At 42.3% G+C, this 16,919-nt stretch overlaps 1 protein-coding gene across 3 annotated transcripts in view; it reads right to left on the reverse strand.

Annotated features, from left to right (window-relative positions):
• Positions 1-3,826: 3,826 nt before the first annotated feature.
• The window catches only part of igsf9ba (immunoglobulin superfamily, member 9Ba), a 76,878-nt gene continuing 63,785 nt past the window's right edge, over positions 3,827-16,919 (reverse strand). The window contains exons 16-22 of one of the 3 annotated variants that reach the window (XM_031790896.1): positions 16,620-16,781; positions 16,479-16,524; positions 14,870-14,983; positions 12,486-14,120; positions 11,072-11,117; positions 9,280-9,410; positions 3,827-9,032 (exon numbers count right to left, since the gene is read on the reverse strand). In XM_031790896.1, the coding sequence (XP_031646756.1) occupies positions 11,072-11,117; positions 12,486-14,120; positions 14,870-14,983; positions 16,479-16,524; positions 16,620-16,781 (2,003 nt within the window). In that variant the 3' untranslated portion in view covers positions 3,827-9,032; positions 9,280-9,410. Of the gene's footprint in view, positions 9,033-9,279; positions 9,411-9,469; positions 11,118-12,485; positions 14,121-14,869; positions 14,984-16,478; positions 16,525-16,619; positions 16,782-16,919 lie in introns of those variants that run through there. The other 2 variants (XM_031790898.1, XM_031790897.1) reach the window with 2 other exon arrangements.

Below are 16,919 nucleotides of genomic sequence, written 5' to 3' on the forward strand. Positions count from 1 at the left end.
CGTACTCGCAGGCAAATTCAATGATTCCTTAAATTATTCTAATCCTAGTGCCCTCAACTGTCCTAGTAGGCCTACATCAGAGATCAGGTTTCAATCGCTCTTCCACTCCTAACAAAGAAACAAAAGTATGTGTACTATGTTGTGGGTGATTTATTAGAAGAAAGATATTTGCTATTGGCAAACAAAAAGGAGCCTTGTCAACTATTTCATCAGTGGATTTCAGTATATAGGTTATGTTCACACACTAGCACCCATGTTGCAACCTGTACTCAGGAGTAGACGTAATATAGTAAGGATAAATCAGGGACGCTCCAATGGGTATGATATGTTAAGTATGGTATGTATTAATTTGTGGATGTCTATCATCCATTTCGTATGATATGTTATAGATAACAATGTGTATGATACTGTTTGTTACAAATAACAATTTGTACAATATGAGGGCAAAACTAAAAGCGCAAACCATTTAACTATGGCAAGGTCACTGGGAATATGGCCGAACACAAACAGTGTAAGGCAATCGAACAGGCAAAACGTCAGGTTAGAGACAAAGTGGAGTCACAATTCCAAGGCTCAGACACAAGACGTATGTGGCATGGTCTACAGACAATCACTACAAAGGGAAAACCAGCCATGTCGCGGACACCGACATCTTGCTTCCGGACAAGCTAAACACCTTCTTTGCCCGCTTTGAGGATAACACAGTGCCACCGACGCGGGTTGCTACCAAGGACTGTGGGCTCTCCTTCTCCATGGCCAACATGAGTAAGACAGTTAACCGTGTTAACTCTCGCAAGGCTGCCGGCCCAGACGGCATCCCTGGCCGCGTCCTCAGAGCGTGCGCAGAGCAGTTGGCTGGAGTGTTTAAGGACATATTCAATCTTTCCCTATCCCAGTCTGCTGTCCCCACATGCTTCAAGATGTCCATCAATGTTCCTACACCCAAGAAAGCTAAGGTTACTGAACTAAATGACTATCACTTCTGTCATCATGAAGTGCTTTGAGAGACTAGTCAAGGATCATATCACCTCTACCTTACCTGGCACCCGAGACCCACTTCAATTTGCTTACCACCCCAATAGATCTGACGATGCAATCACCATTGCACTGCACACTGCCCTATCCCATCTGGACAAGAGGAATACCTATGTAAGAATGCTGTTCATTGACTACAGTTCAGCATTCAACACGATAGTACCCTCCAAACTCATCATTAAGCTTGGGGCCTTGGGTCTGAACTCCGCCCTGTGCAACTTGGTCCTGGACTTCCTGACGGGCCACCCCCAGGTGGTGAAGGTAGGAAACAACACCTCCATGTCGCTGATCCTCAACACAGGAGAACCACAATGGTGCGTGCTCAGCCCCCTCCTGTACTCCCTGTTCACCCATGACTACATGGCCACTCATGCCTCCAACTCAATCATCAAGTTTGCAGACAACACAACAGTAGTAGAACTGATTACCAACAATGATGAGACAGCCTACAGGGAGGAGGTGAGGGCTCTGGGAGTGTGGTGCCAGGAAAATAACCTCTCAGTCAACGTCAACAAAACAAAGGAGCTGATTAGGGATTTCAGGTAACAGCAGAGGGAGCACCCCCCTATCCACATCGACGGGACCGCAGTGGAGAAGGTGGAAAGCTTCAAGTTCCTACCATTGTTGTGAAATTGTTAGATATTACTTGTTAGATGTTACTGCACTGTTGGAGCTAGAAACACAAGCGTTTCACTACACCCACAATAACATCTGCTAAACACGTGTATGTCACCAATACAATTTGATTTGATTTATTAAAATGTGCAATTATATGATATGTTACGAATTCCAATTTGGCATGTCTAACGTTGGCTAGGTGGATAATGCTAACATTAGCTAGGTGGCTAGGTTAGGGGTTAGGGTTAGGCATTTGGTTAAAGGATCAAGTTTAGGGGTTAGGGGAAGGGTTAATTAACATGTTAAGTAGCTGAAAAGTAGTAAGTAGTTTCTAATTAGCAAAACATTTCCATGATGATATTCAAACATGGAACCTTTTTGTTGCTAGATGTTCACGTTATACGCCTACCCATCCACCCCATTCACTCTACTTTTGTTTTTGCCTTACAATTAAGTAACCATCTGTCTCATGTAACCATACCAAACATACCTAATAATACTAATTTGGCATCACTGATTTACATTTAGTATGTTACGTCTACTCTGAAACCAGGCTGCATAAACACAAACACATATCTGTTCTACTACATGCCACTACCCACTTCATATTAGTAAATACAGTCAATTTTTACTATGCATACTAGCTTTTTTTTCTTTCTATTCTTGCTATTTTTGACTTGACTCTTTTATTGTTGTTATTGAAATTGATGAATGTACTGCGTTGTTGAGGGAGCTAGCACATAAGCATTTCATTGCACCTTTTATACCTGCTGTAAAGTGTGTATGTGACAAATAACATTTGATATGAATTGTATTTGTTTTATGACATTGATCATTTGACAGGACAAATAACCTATCAATGTGCTGATTTCAGTATGAATAATCTACATGTACTGTATATGAACTTGTCAGTGATCAGTGATGTCTATAAGCTCAGTATATAATTCATTTACAAACATAAATTCTCACTTTACCTGGTAAAATAAGATAAACAACACACTCAACACAGATGATATACTAATGACATCATCTGTGTGTACCTACTATCAACAATAAGGCCTAAGAGACCAAACGTCTTTTACCTAAGGCACTTGACTTGTATGTTTACGCTACACTAAGTAGACAAAAAGTTAAAAAGACCTGCTCTTTCCATCACATAGACTGACCAGGTGAATCCAGGTGAAAGCTATGATCCATTATTGATGTAACCTTTTAAATCCACTTCAATCTGTGTAGATGATGGTCAAAGGATTTTAAAGCCTTAAGACTATTGAGACATGGATTGTGTATGTGTGCCATTCAGAGGGTGAATGGGCAAGAAGAAAAACATGTAAGTGCCTTTGAACAGGGTATGGTAGGAGGTGCCCGATTCTGCTGGGTTTTTCATGCGCAACAGTTTCCCGTGTGCATCAAGAATGGTCCACCACCCAAAGGACATCCAGCCAACATGGTTTCAACATGGGCCAGCATCCCTGTAGAACGCTTATGACACCTTGTAGAGTCCATGCAGATTAATTAAGGCAAACAAAAGCATGTGGGGGGGTGGGGGGGGGGGGGGGGGGGGTGCAACTCAATATTAGGAAGGTGTTTCTAATGTTTGGTATACTCAGCGTATATGCAGACAGAAAGGGATTTGTTTTTTCCAAGCCAGAGAGGAATTTGAACATGAGTGCAAAGACCAATGTGTTGTGATGACATACCTCATTCCCTGTCAGTGTCTCTCCAGTTTAGTCATTGGGTGGTGGAGTTATCTCAACACTAGACTCATGACTGATGTGCCAGGTTTTTTGTAGTTGAACACGACTTTATTGTTATATACTGTAAGTGGAAAGAATCCCTCTTAGCAATTTGTGGAAGTGATTTCAACTTAACATCATCTTAATTTCATATAGGCCTACAGTACTTTGTGTGGTCAGACTTTTCTATAACCCACTATATACCAATTGTATGAAATGTATGAATCTGACTAGATAACTTTACGATAATATATAGAAGTACTCTAAATAAATACTTTTCCAGACCCGATTAAATGATCTAGCCCCCAATCATGGTGTCTGGCTCGCTATCCAACACTCACACCTTGTGTCACGTACTTGAAACTACACCTCTACAGTTCAGACAGAAGTTCCATTTTAGTTTGTTGATAGAAAAATAACACAAGCACATACATAAGCACGTTTTAGATTTTTATTATATCAAAATACAAAAATTGAAGAGGAAAATATTACATTGGACTAAGCGTTGGAAATTGACACATGATGGACATGAACGCAACGCTGCTTTCCACTTATTATTGGCATGCCATGGATCATCATAGAACATGCTGTATGTCTATGTCACAAACCGCTCATGAGCCAATGATACAACAAATCTGCCAATGCCTTTTTTAATAAACGTATGCCAATTTGTCTTGAGCCTATGCCACAGGTCATAAGCCTTTGTCACCTATTCTCTAGAAGCCACTGGTGGTATTAAGCCAGTGCGTTTATGCTTTTTCTTCAGGGTTTCGTTTGAAGAAGAAGTTCCATGGCAGTTGAACATGAAGTGAGCAACATGTGATCCCAGACAATATTGAATTCCCTGGACAACAGTGGCAAAAGAGAAAATCAACACAGACTAGTATTTTACATAAGGCTTTGGTACAGCACCATACAGTAGATGAGTTAATTGCTCACATAAAAGTTAAGTGTAAAATAATTCCTGATGTCAATCAAACATAACTGAATGATGAAGCTCCAAATGATCCGCAGGTTATCATTGTAAAATAGACAAAAAGTTAAATATGTTTCATGTTTTTGCTTTGGAATATTTACATATGAACAGTCTGATATAGATCAATTGTTTCAGTTGAAAAAGGCATATTGAAACAGATTATGCACAGAAGATGTCAACATAAAATATAGAATGTAAACGTGATGTACAGCACACGCACATGCCTCAATAGATGAAAATATGCTATGACATGACTACATATTCTTCCTTTAAGCACTACTGGCTTGAGGATGAGGAGCATTAGTTAAAACAGTCAAAGATGTAGCACTTATTGTACAGTAATAATACATTCTATTTCCTCAGTGCTGGTACACATGGAAAAACAGAGAACATAGAAAATACTACATATTCCATTTTCTGTCTGATCACAACCAGGTTGAAAGTTTATGACTGATTTCTGAATAGGCTCTTTTGTATTGTCTCTACATGCAAGATAAATATAGTTAAATCAAATTTGCTCTAAGTATAATCATACCAGCTCCTACTTATGCACTAAAAGCCTTTATGCAGAAAAACACAAAATAAAAGTCGATCTAAGAGTACAGGATCTTAATTTGATCGCCCTGTTGCAGGAGGACTTTCCTGCAATGCATGATATTTCACACTTGTAGTGTATTTGAGGTTTAAAAAGGCTTCTGAAGTTTGTAATTTCCACTTTGACATTTCAGTCTTGATTTTCCCTTAAGAAAAATATATCAGACCCTACAAAAACGTCCATTAATTATAATCACTATAATAATTCACATTTTCTTTTGCTGCAGGTTTATTTTCCTGCTGTAGCAAATTGGCTCAAATTAAGATCCTACATCTGTACCTCCAAAGCAGCCCTCTTACATACTGTATGTATTTTTGTTGTTGAAAAAGCAAGAGAGCCCGGAAGACTACATACATTAGTAAAAGTCTATATGAAGAGTGTGTCAGCAATACCTTTACCAAAACATACGAGAAGAATCAGCTTAAATACAAACGCTGTTTGATGAATACTCTTATTGGCTATACTGTACAATACTGTCCCCCAATAGGAGACTTTGTGAAACCAGTGGAGAGAAATCACATAAGAAGGTTATGCCCCTGCAGTTGTGTGCTTGAAAACAGTGCTGTCCATTAAAAATAGTTTTGACCTGTAGGAAGTGTGTAGTGTAGAACGACCTTCTCATGCCCTGACCATGGGCTCAGATTCCCTCCCCTGTCTGCTGTTACATATTTAGTACTGATCAAAAGTACTGATAAATAACTTCACACCAAGTAGGTTTCCCCATCTAATCTGGATATTATATCTCCCCTTCAACACAAGTACAACACTCTGGAGAGGGTACCCTGGAAGCACAGACAGAGGCTGGAACAGAGACGGAAACTAACTATTGTTCCATTGCTACATTATTCTAAGTCTCTTTGATGTATTTTTTGAATGTCACCACACTATATATTACCACTATCTGATTCCACAATCTGATTCCACAATCTGATTCCACAATCAATACAATTTGCTCATTGCCAATCACACAGGTTTATTAATAGGACTTACAGCGATGGAACTAGTTGAGTTGGTAAAACACAGAGGACTTCAAGAGATTAGGCCTCTGATCTACAGCACCACAGAGTTAAACATAGCACCAAGTCATAATGTTGAAAGCAACTACGTCCTAGTAGCACGTACGTCATCTCTAGCTAATGTAAACACGACTTCGGTTGCAGCACATACAGTACCCCATAACTATTAGATTGTTTGTGGCTCTCTTTTGTTTCTTTGTTACTTTGGACATCTGGAGGCAAGTGATCATGAGTGAATCTACCTGTGTGCTTGTGAAAAAAAAAAGTTTTCTGTTTCAGATAAGGTTTAGTCCAGCAACGAAACGTTGATGCTTTTCAAATTGGTATTCATTCACATACTATACAACAGAAGAAATACTAGTGAACTTGTGCAGCCAACAGGCCCACATGACAATAACACATTTCTTCTGTGCTAACATTTACTTTTCCATCTCTGAAAATATGACAAACGAAGCACCTTAAGATGTTTTATAAATATTGTCCACTTAAAGCCTTAAAGCAGATACTTTCATCACATCTAATATTAACTTGCTTTAAATCTGTCTCTCCATTTTTGTCCTCAAGCATATTGAACAAAAAATCTTTCTGTTTCATCTTCCCAAATACAGTACACACCATGTATACATTATGAATATAGATTTTCCCCGTATCTTACATATAACCAGTTCTTGGAATATGCACGTTGATGTATCAATTTCAAATAACTTCATTCCTCAAAATTGTCACTAACTCACCAATTTAAAAATAAATATGTTGGAAAGTGAGTGAAGAGGGCAGATAAAGTTTGTTTTGATCACTGATTTATATTCTATAGCAAGCAGAGAGGGGTTCAGTTAACATACATTCAGAGAGTTCTTATGTCTAGTTCCACTCCTGAATTGCTATCAGTAGAGATAAAAGTGACTCCAAATCAGACAACTGGTTTAAAATGTCAATGTCTTCCAGTGATTCATCTTGTAAGTGTGTAAGTGTAAAGCTCTCTAATAGGTCAAGTCTACAGGGTGAGAAGAAAATGATAACATTAACCATCAGTGTAAAGGAAAGAATTCAACCAAGAGTGGTTGAACCCATCCTTGGTTAACCAGCTAACCCTGTGTGATAAATCAAATCAAACTATTGTGCCAACTAGCCAACGAGCCAATTAAACCTAAACTTAATTCCACCACATGCGACAGGTCATCCGTTGTACTATGACATCAGGACAGTCACTTCCTGTACAGCAAAACATACATTCATTATCGGTTAGTGTTAAAATGAATAAACATACAGAGAAATAGCTAGCAGGTAATATTATACCGTTGCTAGAGATAAACAGTTGAGAGTCGAGACAGCCACCCCAACTTTTGAGTTTAGTTAATGTAAGCCAAATGTTGTCACTTGTCATCTAACAAGCCCACTTGTTAAAATCACCTAATAAACAGCAATCAGTTCTTTCAATATAGTATTCAGTATTACAGCTGTTTTGAAATATGAACATCAGTGGCAAGTTTCACTTTCTGCATAATAACTACTTCTGTACCATTTACATTTAAATGTTGATTAAATTGTGATAAAAAAAAAAACTATGTTATAGCATTACCAAGATTTTAAACCTGAAATGATTAACACTGTCATCATCATCACTAATTGTTATTATAGGTCTGTTCTATTAGTAGAATATACACAGTCAAGATTAAAAAAATAACCAGAGTAATACACCTTCAGTGCCCCTTACTCACAGCTAGGTGTCCTTGGCAGAAAAAGTAGAGTCAGTCCACAGGTCAGACTGGAGCTTATAATGAGTCCCAACAGAGAGAGAGAATGCGTGAAGGTGAAGGAAAAGGCAGTTAATTCACTTTTCAAAAACAAGAGAGAAAAGGCGAACAAGGCACCTAGAGATGTGCCATACTCCACAATAGACTGGAGGTTTCCTCCATATTAATGAAAAACACCGTATACACATTTATCACATTTTCTCACCCCTCTTCTGTCCTCACCCTATCAAGTGTACATTTGGCCTCTTGAACACAAAGTTACTGTATGTCTTAGCAAGAAGAACATGGGCTCACCTTTACTGTATTTGACCACATGGTTAAATGCAAGAGAGTGAGGACATGTCTTTTAGTGATTTGAAATATACCAATATCATACCACGCCTTGTATTGGATGATATTCTTTTAGGATTAAGCAAAATATGCAGATTGGGCTCGATATTAAAAGCGGATGAAAATCAGAGTTCAGGCCACAGCATCCAATTCATGTGTGAAGTGAATGATATTATATACCATTTCTTTCATACATTTCATTTGAAAAATAATGTAAAATACGTATAGTCCAATAGAATTACAGCAATTCTGCACTTACTCTGAGGTATATTTTGCAATAAGTACCCTGTGTTAGATACTGACACTATTTGAATTGTAGGAAAGGTAGACTGAGGTCCTTGTCTAAGGAACACACCAGGTTTAGTCCACTGTGTCACTGTAACACCTCAGATAGACTCCTCCATGACCAGGGACTTTTGAGGTGTTGTGAATTATTTAGATCAATGCATTTTACTACAATAGGAGATATTGTCCCCTTTTTCATTATTTTATATATTTACATTACAGATGTTTTATCTGGTGACCCTAACAACATTATCCTCAGGGAGACACGGAAACATCTTTATTTTGTCTCTAAATTATTTGGAAAACGCTAGAGACAGGTTACCCACTGCCAAAAGCTGAATGGAATTAATCACATGATTATCATAATTTCTGTATGGGAGTTATAGAGAGATCTAGGTTGGCGGGTCAATGTAGTTGCCTCCCATGGCTTGATCTGTCTGTGAGTGACAGTAGTGGACATACTGGTCAGTGGTCAGTGGGGAGTCCTGTAGTTGGGCCCGTCTGAGTCTGTACTGGCCAGGATGGCCGCCTGGTCCTCCTCAGAGCGTCTGCTGCGGTGCAGGAAGGAGGTTAAAAAGAGATATGGGTTCTTCCTGTTCTGCCTTTTCCTCTTCCTGTGGAGGTAGAGATCTTCTCTGTGAGCCGAGGGGGTCTGGGATTGCTGCTGGGTCTGAGAGGGAGACACACCTAGGGATGGAGAGGCAGTGTTATTGAGGATACAACAGTGAGGCATTTAGTATGGTCCCAGACTCGTCTAAGTGTTGTAAAGCCAACAACTATGGTCATTACATAGGCATGACAACGATAGGATTTGGCTTTACATCACAAACAAATTTGAGACCAGGCTACAAGTAACTCACTAAATGCTGTTGTTTTTTGTTCTTCTAACAGTTGTGTGGCTGCCTGTGGCATACTCTTTAGTTCAGAGACTGACCTGTTCTTCTCCTGGAAGTGGAGTTGTTATTGGTGTTGGCAGCCACTCTCTTGGCTTTAGTAATACAGTGGTGTAGCAGTGACTGTAAGCTCTCAGACCCAGCAGGATCACTAGACGCACCTAGAGGTTCCCTAGAAAGAGGAGGAGACAGGCACAATGCACATGCTTTACATTAACTCACCACCGGGGGGGGGGGGGGGGGGGCGCTATCCTCTCAGTGATAAATTAGATGAGGAGTCAGGAGGACATTGATTCCGAAAGGCTCTGTAATATTGAACCATAAATAAACTGATGATTTGGTGAGAAATTCATTGGCTTCAGATTGTGAGGAATCAATAAGATACTATAGGATGAACAGGGTTAATTCTCAAAAGAATTATGAAGGAAAATGTCAATATTTTGTCACTTTCAGATACCCATAAAATGAAAATAATCTCTATACTGTATTTGTAATAACACTTTTCAGAGTAGTTACTGAGTTGCTCCTCTTTCTCTACAGTGAGAATCTACGTTTTTTTTGTTGAGTGGGGCAACAAAGAGGATTCTCCTCTTTTGATAGTTCTATGTGGATTATTTTCATTTTATGAGTGACATATCATTCAAACTCTGCCTAATACTGAATATATTTTTAAGGGTTAAAGATGAGCAGTCTCTATCATTGGCAAATTTTAAATCCATGTCAAATTGAGGCAAGTTGATGAGCCTTAAACAGAAAGGTATCTGTTTTTAAATATACTTTTACCTCATAATGAATACATTTGTTTTGCAGTCCATCATAGAAAGATGCAAATAATGATACTAAGACCCCAAAATAATCTCATCAACACCAAACATTTACGTTCAGGTTCATGAGATTTATGTTTGTTGCCATTAAATTACTTATTAATACACCAGCTTCAAAACCTGACTCGATGATATGTAAAGTGATTCAAGTGATTCTACCAAAACATATTGTTTCAAAAGGCCATACTGTAGGAACACAAAGCTTTAGAGATGGTGTCCTTCATAGTGCCACTGTAGAGAGAGAGATTGAGAGCCCTTAGCAGAAAAGGGAGACAAATATGAGAATTAAAGCATTCCTCGTTAGATAAATACAGCAGTATTTTCATAATCACAAATACTGTGTGCAGGGGCCACAGTTAGTTAGATACAGTACATTTCCATAAAACATGAACACTGTACATCACACTTTCATCAATATGAACATTGTGTACAGAGGCTTCACCATGCTGACGGGAGGAGATGGCAGGAAGAGGAAATGGCCGTTAAAGAACAGTCACATGACAGGAAGAGGAAATGGCCAATAAAAACAGTCACATGACAGAAACGAAAGCACTTAAGACGACGAATGTGACGAAGAATTTAGTCTTGAGAAATATTGTTATTCGTTTGAGTCAAAAAATAGATATTTTGAGAAGGCATGCATGGCATTTTGCACATGGAACAAAACTTTAAAGGGGAATACTCCAGTCTATCAGTAATCTGGGTCCTCTATTGATTCAAGGCTTTTTTTGTGCAGGGAAACCGTGCCTGTATTTCAAATACTGCTCCACAGTCCAAAACAGCTCCCAATATTGCTCACCAGCCTAATCACTGTGCGCGACAGCAGGCATGTTGTGCCAAGGAACTGTAGGAAATGTAACCTGTATGTTAGCAGTTAGCATTAGAGCTAGCAAACTTGAATCCAGTAAAGAGGCTCAACCCAAAGTCAGCGATTCCCCTTTAAAGGAGAGAGTGATAAGAGCCCTCCCCTGCTGACGCCTCCCCTCTCAGACATGGGTCCGACCCTTACCTATTGCGGCGTAGGGGACCGGCTCACAACAACGCTGCCCAGATAGCTGAGATCAATCAAAAACAGATGTGGTAAGACCCTTGAGCCCTCACACTGTACAAACCAGCAGCCCTACACTATACTTGCCCATATGACCACGACACTGTAAAGGGGTGGAAAAAGAGCACGGCCTCTTACGCTTACTGGGCAATCCCTGGGATTCAGAAAGGTAGGAGGTGGGTGTGAGGGGGAAGGGGGGAAGGGGAGAAGCATGTAGGTATACAGACAAAAGGGGAATATTATATGCGCCTCAGGTATATTGCTCTCTTGTATGTATTTTATTGTCCTGCAGAGCATGTACTGTATGACTATGTTGGTGTAATATATAATAATAGAGATGATCAAGTAGTCCAAATGGTCTCAGGTTATAAAAGAATTGGTGTTTGGCCATAAACCTCAGAGGTGCAGTAAAATCTGCTTTGGCCTTCAAATGTGTGAAAATCATTCCTGAAATAGAAAGCTTATCTGGCCAATAATGATGATGAATATCGTGAAAATAATTTTGATACCTTGTACATTTCATATTTCATTTGAGCGGTAGAAGGAACTCAACCTTTAAATTTAAAGTGTAGGTCTCACTCAATCGTAATCTTTTAGTTTAGCTACAGTATCATTTACCACCAGTTAAAAACCAGGAAAGCCTCTGATGAGAAGTCATAGGTGGGCAATAACACAAGGAAATCAAACTTACAAACATGTAAGAATAAATATTATCTCACTACACTAGTATTCAGAGTTTTCAATCAATAAAAAACATTGTATATGCTAGTTCATTATTTAGTGAAGCACTTGCTCCCATATGTCTTCCACCTGAAATCCTTTGTTGCAGATTGCACCTTAATGCAATTGTAATGTTTTACAAAAAATATTTGGTTAGGTTTTCTGCCAACATTTTCTTTAGTAAACAGTATTTTCTGTGAACTATGGCAGTTACAAATCACCTTTTCTTCCTAAAATTAATGAGTTCCCATACAGAGAAAAACAAAAATATCTTATAATAATAATTACAGAATTCAAAGATCAATATCAATATCTTCAGATGTGTCTTTGTTCTAGGGTTAAATTACAAAATGTGTCAATCAGGACTTTAATGTGAAACCTACACTTTACCCATTTGCCCTGATTCAAATGGGTATATTGACAAAATTTGAATAAATAACTTGTTTATGACTGATCAAATGTGTGCCAAATTCAAAATACATGCTTTCTGCATATAAAGCCTACATTTTAATTATTGGTATGCCAAAAATAATACATTAAGTAATATTCTATAAACTGGGGATACATTTAGAATTGAGTACCCAGGTTGGAGAAGTTTGTTGTGTTCGTTAGTCAGTGCGTTGCTGTCCCTGCCGGACCGGTGTAGGTCACCTACCCTGAGGCGGATATCTGGAGCTGGGAGGGCTCTGAGGGCAGCATCTCCTCCTCTGATCTCCTCTGGGACGGCCACTGCCCGAACACATCCCTGCCCTCCAAGGGGGGAGAGGGGGACTGGGAGGGGTAACTGGCTGCTGTAGAAGCATAGGACATGTGGGGACGGTAACTGGGGCTGGGCCTGCGGCTTCCCTGCTGGCCCTGGGTGGGGGAGGAGGCCAGGGAGGACCTTCGGGAGAAACTGACGGTGGCTTGGGGGTGCAGGGTGATCTCAGGCATCTCCAGAGAGCGGGAGGTGCGGAGGATGCTGGGGTGGGGTGGTGGGCGGACTAGGATATCTGGGGAACCTGGCTGGGTGCTAAGGGGGCTCTGGGAGAGGGGGGAGAGGCGGGAGGGTTGGAGGACCAGCGGGGGCAGGGAGGGGTCTGTCCTACGCCCTGACCTCGGGCTGAGCCAGGACTGGGGGCTGCTGCTAGGGGCTGTGCTTGGGCTCCCTGCACGGGCTGATGGGTCAAGGTAAGGCAACACTGGTACACCCACACCATGGGATGTGTGTCTGAGCTGGCCGAGACTCTGGGCCTGTTGCATAGCTAAGCGCCTAGCTGGAAGGCCTGGGGGTTGGTCTCTGCCCTGTGGAGCCATGGGGACCTCCAACTGCAGGAGCCGAGGGCTGGGGAGGTGCAGGCGGCTGGGGGGGAGAGAGTGGAGAGGGGGGTACGGTGGAGGGTCGGGAAGGTCCTGGTGATGATGTAAGGGATGATGAGGTGGATAAATGAAGCGGGGCCCCTCCAGACCCAGGAAGGGGAATTCGTGAGGCTGCCAGCTGTCAGGTGAGCGAGGGGAGCGAGGGGGAGGGCTGTGTGTATGTGGTAGGGAATGGCCAGAGGAAGTGTACTGATGATGGAGCTCCATCTCTTCCCTCTCCTCTGGGATGGAGGGATAACCGTAGGGCCCCCCGTCAGCAGTGCCTGGGGGGGAGGACAGAGCAGAGCTATGCGGACTGATGTCCGGCATGTAAAAAGGTGGCGGAATCCCCGATTCACCGCGGCTGCCTAGATACCCATAGAAGGGGACCTGGGGAAAGTCCCTGTAGCGGGAGGCTGGGGCCTGCCCTGCAGCATGATGCCCACTGCCCTCCACAAAGCTCATACCTTCCATGGGCCTGTGGAGGCGGGGGCTGTAGTTGGGGGGCTGCGTGGACTCCAGGCTGGAGGATGTTGGGGAGAGCTGTGGTCGGAGCGTGGCCATGATCGGGGGCAGGGGCCCGGGGTCAAAGTCATTCTCCTCGTCGGACTGCCGGAACTCGGGGTACATGTCGGACTCCTCAGCGAACGGGAAGCCCTGGATGCGGCGGTGGGCTGATGGCGGGCTGGCCATGCTGAAACGGCCGTCGGGACCGCGGCTGATCAGTTCGATGGGGCTGGTGACCTCTGCCTCGTGCTTGGACACGCTGTACTTCTTGCTGGCTATAGCACGCTTGGTTTTCTTGTAGAAGGAGAGCTCTTTGTCCCTGTCTCTCTGAGGGCTGGGCAGTCTCCTGACGTACAGGCCCGGGCCGTGGGCCCCATCTGAGGACAGGGACTGGGGCCGCGAGGCGGGAGGGGAGCTCTCTGGACTGATCTTCCCAGAGGACAGCCTGTCAGAGACAACCAACACAGAGACAGACACTCAAACATGATGGCTTCATAATGAACCCTTTAAACAGCAATTATTAATCAATAAACAGCCTAATTGTGCACAGTAAAATAGCATTTATCCACAGTATGCATCACTACTATGCTAGACAGATGAGAAAATCCAAAGCCATGGCACCATGTCAAAGCAAATACACCTGTTTTATTTGTATTCCACCCCTGCATTATGATAGTAGCCAGTGCATTCTGCTAGCATTGAAGCTAATGACTTTAGCCACGGCGACAGTATGAGAGAGGAACCATTACCATGCAGCCATGACAACCGTCTCAAAGATATTATTTTACTCGCTCTTGGGCAAAAACTGAGGGCCATTTGTCTTGTTGGGGACAAATGCTTTTATGGCATAAGAAAAACACAGATGACTTCCAACTAGGCCTTTTGTCTATTTGCCACACACCAGGAGCAGCATTTCACTGTAAGGTCTACACCTGTTCTATTCGGCGCACGTGACAAATAAACTTTGATTTGTAAACTACACCGTCAACTATAGTGCATGTACATGCAGCTGAGCCAACGCAAATACAAATCCCTATACGGTGCATATACAGTATACTGTGCATGCAGTTAGGCCAGCAGAGCACTAAGTAAATCAAATCTATAAAATGCATTTATTATCCATGCAGCCAAGCCAGCATAGCGTAGTGCAGCACAACACACACTGTGGCATGGTGTAAGCAGCTAAGCACTCACAGGGAGCTGGCTGGTGGGGGCATGTAGCTGCTCCTGGCTGGTGGGGGCATGTAGCTGCTCCTGGCTGGCGCGTCCCAACAGGGCTCTACCCCGGGCAAGGGGGTGAGAGGAGGCCTGCGGTGGGAGACACACAAACGGCATGGGCCACGGTCATCTGTCAACTAAGCCAAACCTCCACACAACACAGGAGGGACCATCATGGCATCACAAGAGGACCAGACTTCACTAGTCTGATATAAAAGTCCCTGCCAAGTCTCCTACAATGCCATTTTAATTCACTTGACCATCTAGATATTCCAAGAAGTTAAAACATCCAATTCATTTTAACATAGACCTCTCTCCAAACCCTTGACATACACACAATATACACTACACGACCAAAAGTATGCTCGTCGAACATCTCATTTCCATATCATGGGCATGAATATAACAGCCTCCACTATTCTGGAAAGGCTTTCCACTAGATGTTGGAACATTGCTGCAGGAACTTACTTCCATTCAGCCACAAGAGCATTAGGTCGGGCACTAATGTGGGCGATTAGGCCTGGCGTTCCAATTCATCCCAAAGGTGTTCGATGGGGTTGAGGTCAGGACTCTGTGCAGGCCAGTCAAGTTCTTCCACACCGATCTTGACAAAACATTTATGTATGGACCTCGCTTTGTGCACAGGGGCATTGTCGTGCTGAAACAGGAAAGGGCCTTCCCCAAACTGCCACTAAGTTGGAAGCACAGAATCGTCTAAAATGTAATTGTATACTGTAGCGTTAAGATTTCCCTTCACTGGAACTAAGGGGCCTAGCCCAAACCATGAAAAACAGCCCCATATTATGAATTGTCAAACTTTACAGTTGGCACTATGCTCCAGTATCCAATGGCAGCGAGCTTTACAACACTCCAGCCGACGCTTGGCACTGCTCGGCCATGGAAACCCATTTCATGAAGCTCCTGACAAACAATTATTGTGCTGTCGTTGCTTTCAGAATCAGTTTGGAACTCGGTAGTCAGTGTTGCAACCGCAGACAGACGATTTTTACGTGCTACGCTCTTCAGCACTCGACAGTCATGTTCTGTGAGCTTGTGTGGCCTACCAATTTGCAGCTGAGCCGTTGCTGCTCCTAGACGTTTCCACTTACAGTTGACCGGGGGCAGCTCTAGCAGGACAGACATTTTATAAACTGACTTCTTGGAAAGGTGGCATCCTATGACGGTGCCACGTTGAAAGTCACTGAGCTCTTCAGTAAAGCCATTCTACTGCCAATGTTTGTCTATGGAGATTGCATGGCTGTGTGCTCTATTTTATACACCTGTCAGCAACGGGTGTGGCTGAAATAGCCTAATACACTAATTTGAAGGGATGTTCACATACATTGTATATATCGTTTACATTCAAACTATACTCATGTCCTAGCAAAGCTACCCTGCCCTGACAGATGGTACTCAACAGGAGTGAAACGAACAGAGACCATAACAATAACCCTTATAACAGGTAAAGACGAGTTGATGTTGCATCTAAATTTAATCCAGTGACTACTGCATTGTGAATTGGCATATGAGCTCAAAAGGTTGGCTCCTATTTTTTAAACTCTCTGGTTTTGTTTTTAGTACTTACGATGAGTCAATGCTTTTCCTGAAGTGTGTTACAGACAGGGGAGGGTCTTAGAAGAGACAAAACAGAGATTTAGAGATTACAGCCAAGACCAGAGAAAGAACAGTAGAAATGAAACAGAAGTGAGAAGTAATGCAAGTATACCTGGTTTGCGTTTGAGTTTGCGTTGGTGCTGTTTGTTGACGAAGCAGGCTGCTAGAGTACTGAAGAGCACTGCAGCCGCCAGAAAGCAGATGGTTGCCACAACGCCCGCTACCACGGGCAGCGCCAACCCCTCTTCAGTCACCTCCGTAGGGGGGAAGGGATCTGAGGTGGAATAGGTACCCAGGGGTTCAGAAATGGGGAGGTGGAAATGGACTTCACCTTCAAATCGTGAACTTCACCAATCTTATGGAAGTAATGGATTTAATGGAGTGACATATTAGCCACATTTGAAAATATTCT

Source organism: Oncorhynchus kisutch, linkage group LG15, assembly GCF_002021735.2.
Source record: "Oncorhynchus kisutch isolate 150728-3 linkage group LG15, Okis_V2, whole genome shotgun sequence".
Classification (NCBI taxonomy): domain Eukaryota; kingdom Metazoa; phylum Chordata; class Actinopteri; order Salmoniformes; family Salmonidae; genus Oncorhynchus; species Oncorhynchus kisutch.